This window comes from Canis lupus, chromosome X (genome assembly GCF_011100685.1).
Source record: "Canis lupus familiaris isolate Mischka breed German Shepherd chromosome X, alternate assembly UU_Cfam_GSD_1.0, whole genome shotgun sequence".
Taxonomy (NCBI): Eukaryota; Metazoa; Chordata; class Mammalia; order Carnivora; family Canidae; genus Canis; species Canis lupus.
Window position 1 is genome coordinate 120,898,370 of NC_049260.1, and position 8,715 is coordinate 120,907,084.

Consider the following 8,715-nt stretch of genomic DNA (forward strand, 5'->3'; position numbering starts at 1 on the left):
GCAGACATCCCATTTTGGGGTCACTTCCAAGTCTCCTCCCTCCGAGCAAAAAAAGATCTCATTTGGCACACTACCATCATGGCACCGGGATCCCTATTTGTGATCTATTGAAGTTTTTCTCTGGGTTTCTAGAATATTTGTTCCATATTAGTGATCACTTTGAAGGACAAATCTTGTGAGAATGGAGGGCTTTTGAAGGTTTTTTTTTTTTTTTTTCACGGTGTGACTATGTAGCACAGTGGACAGAGCAGTGAACTCAGTACATCTGTTTAATGGATCGGCTCTGATCTTGGGTCTACTAGCTGTGCCTCTCGGGCCAGATCATTACATCTCTACAATCCTTAGTGTTCACATCTGCAAAATCAAGCGTCTTTCTCACATTGATATGCAGATTAGCTGTGATACTGGATATGAGATTGCTTCCAAATTGGCTACATGCTATATACAAAAGTGTTGGGTAGCTTTACTATACAAGTACATTTTAAGTATCTGAAATGCTGGTTTTTCTGCAGGAACTTTGTGCTGTCAATAAAGCTGAGGATGAGGTTATGCTGATACAAGAAGACTCAAATGAAGAACATGTATATCCAGAGTACAGGTGAGAGGCTGATGCTGATGTAAGTGATGGAGACATACTTTAATGAAAGGACACACTTTAAACAACACTGAAATGAGAGAAATAATATCTACAAATATTCTCCCATTAAAATGAAAAAACAATCGAATCCAGTAGAGCAACCTACTAGCCTGAATTCCTTTGCCCAGATAATATGATTCTAACCTCTCCAGCTGAATATAAATACAAGCCATTGGCTTTTTATTTTTTTTAAGAAAGCAATAGAGCACACTTAACTGACACAGACATTTAATGACTTTCAAATTAAGACAATGCCTTTAAGAATGATACTTGATTATTACTTCTTCTTGAAATACTTTTAAATGTGTACAGCGAGTACACATTGTGGTCACTGCTATTAGACAGGTGTCCCTCTTTTTGTGAATATTATGTGTTTTTTTAACATTTATTAATCAAGTTTCAAAGAACAGAGGCAGTATTCCATGATTTTGAGTGAGAAAAATAAAACTACATTCCTAATTCATGGGAAAATGCCAGTTGAACAGGTATCACTAGTAAATCCATTCTTTTACCTTTTTAACAATCCACCAAAGATTTTTACAAAATCGAAATTGTTTGTGATACTATCTAGTTATTTAATACTTGATAAACTCATTAGTAGGTATGTCTGTATGTAGAAAGCCATAATACTAGACACTGTGCTGGGTAGAGTATCGAGAGTGGATTGCATCTTTCCTTCTGCATGATAGTATATATGTACATGTAAATAAATAGCAAAATAATCTATTAAAGATGTGCACCACATGCCAATAATACTTAAAAATAAAATAAACAAGATAATTTTTCAAGAGGTTTCTTATGATTAAAGACATGCTTGTGTGAGGTCTGGTGGTAAGGAGAGGGAGCTGGAGACTGTGGTCACTGTTGCTATTTGGTGGTGGGGGTGGTAAGGAAGAAAGAGCTGGTGAAGAAGTGAGTTAAACAGGAAATGTCTGACGTTCATCTGTGTCTGGATCTAAGCAATGGGGAGGGGGGGCGAGAATCTTCCCTTCCTGGCAGGAGAGTTCAGAGGTGTTTGGCTGTGAACCATTGTCTAAAGCTACACACAGAGCAATGGGATGGAAAGCAGAGCTCCCGGTGGCAGTCTGTTTGCATTCCATGTGCTTGGTGTCCTACAGCTCTCGCTAACGTGAGACTGCATTTGTAATTGTGTGAAAGTGACAAGTCTGCTCATGCCAGGATCACACTCACTTGCACCAGCAAAAAAAAAAAAAAAAGAAAAATCTCTTTTGTGGAATCTCAAATATTTTGTAAATATTCAGCATTGTATTTGTGGTTTGTAGGTGTTGGGGATAGGACGAGTGCATGGCCAGGCTTAAAGGCTCATAGTCCTTCAACTTTCAATGTGCGTTATCACTACCGGTTATTCTTGTATTGCGTATGGCTATTTATGCTTTTTAGGCTTGACAATTTCCTTCGTTAGTTTCTCTAAATTATCAGAAGACCTTTTACTGATTAATGTGGGCAATAGGATAGCTATAAAACATAACATGTTTAAACAATGTGAACTCAAGACACTCTCCTATCAGGAGAATATCTGAGATACAAAAGCGGCAAGCCCCGTGGGTAATGAATTTTGTATCTATCAGCAGATCATTGTAGCAGATATTCACATATGAGAGTTCAGAGAGTAAGGAAACCCGTGTTTTACTTTTAAGTGGAGTTTAATTGGATGAAAAATATTCTGATGCAAAAATGAGCCAGCTACTACATTTATGCCACTGATCTACATAGAATGTAAAATAAGTGTTTTCGTAAGGCTTAGAGCTGCTTCTCATTGTAAGAAATTATTACTCCAGTGTGGATGAATGCACTATAGTTTCATGTGTTCTGTACTTCCATAAAATACTATTAAAGTTCCTTCAAAAATTACGCAGTGGATTATCATGTAGACAGTAAGATGGAATAAGGACACTTAGGACAGAGCTGATGGATCCAATGAAGAAATTCTATTTAATTCCAGCCCTCCTGTCCCTTTCATATCCCTCCCCTCTCCTCCAACACCATGGTCACTGCTCTGCTCTCAGCCACCTCAGCTCTCAACAATGTCTCAATGATGGATTGTTGGTGGACCTGGCTCATCCACTATCTTGAGGCCTGTAAAGGAGGACCCTGTCTGGCACAGAGCCTCACATTGAGTAAGCATAAAACAAACATCTACTCAGGGACCCACTGATTGATCGATTCCATCAAAATGGTAATCCATTCCATGCCGTGAGGCCTCTCAAACATAATGCAGTATTTATAAATCAGTGCAGACTAGTATTGCCTTATTTTTGTCATAGACTCATTCCTTGTCCTCAGGTTATTTTTAAATAATAAGGAGAAGAGATTGTCAGGGTCATGGTCTGCAGGCACCCAGATCAGTCATTGTTAATCTGGCTCCCATTTTATAGACTGAGAGGGATGACTAGAAAAGTAATCAGGCACAGAAGTCATAGGGACCTGCAGCTCCCAAAGTACTTCTGGAATTTCTCTTGGTAATTTTACATGTTCTTTGAAAGGTAAGAAGCATTTTCACTAAGAGGCTTGAAAGCTTTATCTATGCTCATGAAAGAAACACAAAGAGGGAAATTTGAGATGTTTGGAAGAAAGGATCTATTTCCATGGAGGATATGTTGTCCCTGCTGTTTCAGATTTGAGGCTAAAGAACCTTTCGTTTCAGAAGAGGAACTCAGTGGTTAGGTTATTTTCCATTAAAGCTATAAATGCACTGGAGTGGAAGGTCTTGTTTGCTTGGACCACTGAAGATAGAAAGAAGTAAGGGGTACTCAGAAGTCAGTGAAGGGCAGACAAAAACTGGAATACTGTGTGACCCTCTCCTATCTGTGTCCTGCTAAAGTCAGAGGGAAGTACCCAACTACTCTTTCAGTTTGGCCAGTGGTATGTAGAGGTAAGGCCTGGATTCCCCTCATAGCATCATCTCAGTACAAATGCAATCTGTACTTTATCCTTCACGGTAGGAATGCATGTTTATTAACTGAGTTATAAACAAATCTATAAGGTAGGTTTTAGACCTGTTGGAATATAGTCATAGAGGATATGCGATTTGCCCAAACTCAGAGTTGGTGCCGCAGTAGAGGTGGAACTGGGACCCAGATTTTCCTGGGCTCATTCCCATCAGGACATCAGTTTCAGGAGCTGTGGCTAGTATGAGATTCCAAGGAGAAAACTCAAGAAGTCTTTAGGAAGTCCTTGATGGAGGATGTTACTGAGAGAAAAATCTTTATTCCCTTTAATTTCACCTTAAATGTAGAGGAGAGAACAATTCATAGGGAGGAGGCCACAACGATTAACCCTAACACTGCTGATGAGGACAGCATCTTCTCACCCTCGGGTAAAGAACACTGGAAAATCAAATGGCAAGCATTTCCAAGTAGCTCTTATATTAGTTTGCGATCTTCAGAAACTGCTAGAGTGCTGGAATTGGTCCCTGGGGAGACTCCAACCTGTCAGCAGCTGCACCGAGAAGAATGTTCCTGCTTAATTCCCCTTTCAGCTTGTGTCAGTGAAGAGTTATGTTGTTCAAAGTGGGGAAGGGCATTTTATAAAGATGTATGATGATTCTAGTTAGCACAGTTTTGTTGTATGGAGCCTTGGTACTATTCTATACTGACTTCATTCCTCATGTCCACCCTATCTTGGGCAGGAGAAGGGCCCTGCGCATCATTGGATCGCAGGCTGTTATGTTGGGTTTCTCTGCCACTCAGGAGCTAGTTTGCCAGTCTTACGGTTCTAATCCCAGTGAAACTTATGCATACAGTAAATACTTAGCACCTACTCTGAGGGAAGTTCTGTCCTAGGCTCTGAGGACACGGCAGTGAACAAAATCCTTAACTTCCTAGAGCTTACATTCTAGTGGAAGAGAAAGATCATACATACAGCAATAGAACAGAGTAGGTTACATGGTGAGGAGGGCCAAAGGAAAAACAGTAAGCAATGAGGATGATTAGGGAAGGTTCTCGGGGGAGGTTAAATTTGATTTAGGTTTTGCCATATGTAGTTGACATTCTTATCAGTTAAAAGATGGTGCAATGTTGGCAGTTCCTAGTGGTGTCACATATTAGGGTGGCCAGCTCCGCTCTCCACAAGAGACCTTTTCACAGCCTATTGAAGACTCAATCAAATCTCCTTTCTCTCTCTGAGCAAGTTACTTGGCTAATTCTACTCCACACTACCATCTGTCACCTTTGGCAAATAGGGTGGAGGTCTTGTGGTATAGTACTACTTAAAAAAAAAGAAACATAGAATCAGGATTTTTAAACAACTACAGTATTTGGGTTTTATTCTTCACCTTGACCATTTACAAGTTGTGTGATCTTGGAAAAGACTCCTTGAGTCTCAGGTTCTTTATCTATAAACGGTGAGGATAATAACTGCAGAATGTTCATCACAATCTTAGAAGATAAGGAACTAGATCTATCTGCTTTGATAAGTACATGAGATTTATATGCTTTGTGAAATACTATACAAAGTCAAGTTATTATCAATTAAGTATTTCCAAAGATAGACTAATTATAATTTAAATCTATACTAAATCCTTAACTAAGCTATAATGGTGTTATTAAGTGCAAAGGGTTACATGTAAACTTGGCTTACGGTCATGGTCTAAAGTCTGTATCGTGATTTCTTCAATACTCTTATTTTTCTAATAATTTAAGGTTCTCTTTTTCTGTTTAAAGTCAGCACATGTATTTTTTATTTATTTTTAATTTTTATTTAAATCCAATTAACATATAATGCATTATTGGTTTCAGAGGTAGAGGTCAGTGATTTATCCATCGTATATAATACCCAGTGCTCCTTACATCACGTGCTAACAATGAATAAATAAATAAATACGGTTTAAAAAGTTAAATAAAATAAAGCCAGCACGTTTTAAGCCTCTATTCTTAAGACATGGTTCTATATCCATTAACACAAATTATTCTCTGCAAAGTGTCCATCTTGCTTGTTGTGTGTATGTGTGTGTGTGGGGGGGAGTGTTTATGGCCAAGTCTGAACATGATAGAATTCCTAGCTTGGAGGCCACATCTAGTCCATAACTCCATGCTCTCACACCCACCTGAGGGACACTTGCATGATAATATCTGGTGCTAACAGATAAAGAAAGTTGGGACCCATTCCCATGCAGCTGTAGTTGTTGCATGGGAGCCAGCCTCTTGGGTTCCATTTAACTTCTCCTGTTGATACATTATGTATAGGACCTGGTTCTTGAGCAGGGAAGCCATAAAAAAATTTTTTTTAAATGAAGAAGAAGAGAGGAGAAGGGAGAGCAGGCATAGGATTCTGTGTTTTTTTTTTTTTAAGATTTTATTTACTTATTCATGATAGACAGAGAGAGAGAGGCAGAGACACAGGCAGAGGGAGAAGCAGGCTCCATGCAGGGCGCCTGAAGTGGGACTTGATCCCAGGACTTCAGGATCAGGCCCTGGGCTGAAGGTGGCGCTAAACCGCTGAGCCACCGGGGCTGCCCAGGATTCTGTTTTTTTGTTTTTGTTTTTGTTTTTAATAATATAATTTTTATTGGTGTTCAATTTACCAACATACAGAATAACACCCAGTGCTCATACCGTCAAGTGTCCCCCTCAGTGCCCGTCACCCACTCACCCCCACCCCCCACCCTCCTCCCCTTCCACCACCACCAGTTCGTTTCCCAGAGTTAGGAGTCTTTATGTTCTGTCTCCCTTTCTGATATTTCCCACACATTTCTTCTCCCTTCCCCTATATTCCCTTTCACTATTATTTATATTCCCCAAATGAATGAGAACATACAATGTTTGTCCTTCTCCGATTGACTTACTTCACTCAGCATAATACCCTCCAGTTCCATCCACTTTGAAGCAAATGGTGGGTATTTGTCATTTCTAATGGCTGAGGAATATTCCATTGTATGCATAAACCACATCTTCTTTATCCATTCATCTTTCAATGGACACCGAGGCTCCTTCCACAGTTTGGCTATTGTGGACATTGCTGCTAGAAACATCGGGGTGCAGGTGTCCCGGCGTTTCATTGCATCTGAATCTTTGGGGTAAATCCCCAACAGTGCAATTGCTGGGTCGTAGGGCAGGTCTATTTTTAACTGTTTGAGGAACCGGCACACAGTTTTCCAGAGTGGCTGCACCAGTTCACATTCCCACCAACAGTGTAAGAGGGTTCCCTTTTCTCCGCATCCTCTCCAACATTTGTTGTTTCCTGCCTTGTTAATTTTCCCCATTCTCACTGGTGTGAGGTGGTATCTCATTGTGGTTTTTAATGTTTCATTGTGTTTATGTGACCCCTAGCCCATCCATATGCCATATTTAGCTGCATGACAAATTATTCCGATCACCTCAAAGCATAAAGTCATTAACTGTCTTATTAGATTTGCAATTGATAAGAACAGTTTCATTGTTAATATTTTTTTTGAAAAGCTCAAAGTAAGGGTTTGTACTTGAAATTCATTGAAGCAACTCTGAAATCACTGAGGGCTTAGATACTAATGAAAAGAAGTCTAATAAATATCAAAGTTTAGAAAAACTGGGAACAAATGATCTGAGTATTAGCCTATTTTATGAAAAGTAGTTTTGGGTAAATAAACTGGCAGCTGCTTGTTCCACTCAGATAATTAATGTAATATATATATTTTTTCTCCTCATGGTGTTCATTCATCATCCTGTCATGAAGATGTCAGGCTGGGTATTAGGATCTAAGGAAGTGAGACAGGATCTGGCTCTCTTTAAACTTGCTTTTTTCTCTACCTTTTTGTATCCTAGGATACTCTTTTGCTTTTGCTCTGTCAAACTTTTTTGTTAACTTTTAAACTTTAATTTGAATATTGGCAGGATCTACTGTGTGTATCCTCCTCTACTTGTACTCACAACTGTGGGCATTTGACCATGTTTGGTTTATCATTATTCTTTATCTCCCTCTCCTTTACTGCACTCTTTCGTATTTGTTTTTTTGTTTATTCACCAGGTTATAATATTTTGCTATTATCATTTATTTCAATACTCAGACTGTCCCACACTCGACCAATCGTGGCCCCTTTAACCTGGATTTTGTGTCTTTTGCACACTTCTCACCATTCTTGGAGCATTCCTCACTTTCTGGCACTAATGATGTTCTAGGTTCATTTTGTTCTTTCTCTGCCTCAGCCATGAAATCAGTTGGTTCTTTAAGCCTTAGTCAAAGGGACCCTGGCTTTTTAAGTGTAGTTGTTTAGAAGCCAAATTCTAGGCACTCGCTGTGCTCCTTGTTACTAGCTTGTGACTACTTCTAGTGCTTTCAGAGCTAGGTAACACATCCACACGCACACACACAGAGGCATAAAGACCTATATCTATATTTATCTCCTTGTCTGCCCATCTCTATGTATGTGTACTGTGGTATACATGTGTTTAGAAAATAATACCACCCATGAATTCATATGGGTGCCTCCAATTCTACCCCAGCACCACAGGGGGTTCATTTTGGTCTTCCTGTTTCCATTTTTGCAATAGTCTTACCCAATAGTCATCGAGGCTTGGCCCCATCATCCTCAGTATACTGACTTATTAGCTCAAGTCTGCAATACACAAATAGTAGTTTGGGGGTTGCCAACTCACGTCATTGCAAAAAGCAAACTTCCTCTTTGAGTTCGTATTGTTTACATTTTTAAGGTAAGATTTACATATAATAAAATGTACAGATCTTAATTCTGTTATTCTTTGAGATGTAACAAACGCATAAACACACGTGCCCCATATTCCTATCAGGACATATGATATTTTCAACACACTGGAAAGCTTTTTTTGTGCACTTTCCCTCTTCTGCTCCTACCTAGAGGCAACCACTATTCTGATGGTTTTCACTATAGATTTTTCTTGGTTTACTAGAACTTCATAAAAATGAAGCCATATAATACATACTCTGTTGAGTCTGCTCTCTTAAGAGAATAGACACACACACACACACACACACACACACACGTATTCATCTTGTCATATGTATCAGTGGTTCATTCCTTTTTGTTGTCGAGGAGTATCCTAGTCTATGGATATAGCACAATTTGTAAGGCAGTTTCCTTTGATGACCATTTATTTCTAATTTTTAGT

General features: G+C 39.2%; 1 protein-coding gene across 6 annotated transcripts in view; it reads left to right on the forward strand.

Moving 5' to 3' along the window:
* PASD1 (PAS domain containing repressor 1) overlaps positions 1-8,715 on the forward strand; it is a 93,099-nt gene that overhangs the window by 55,272 nt on the left and 29,112 nt on the right. For all 6 annotated transcript variants that reach the window (XM_038588564.1, XM_038588568.1, XM_038588569.1 and 3 more), the window contains exon 9: positions 513-598. In XM_038588564.1, the coding sequence (XP_038444492.1) occupies positions 513-598 (86 nt within the window). The remainder of the gene's footprint in view (positions 1-512; positions 599-8,715) is intronic.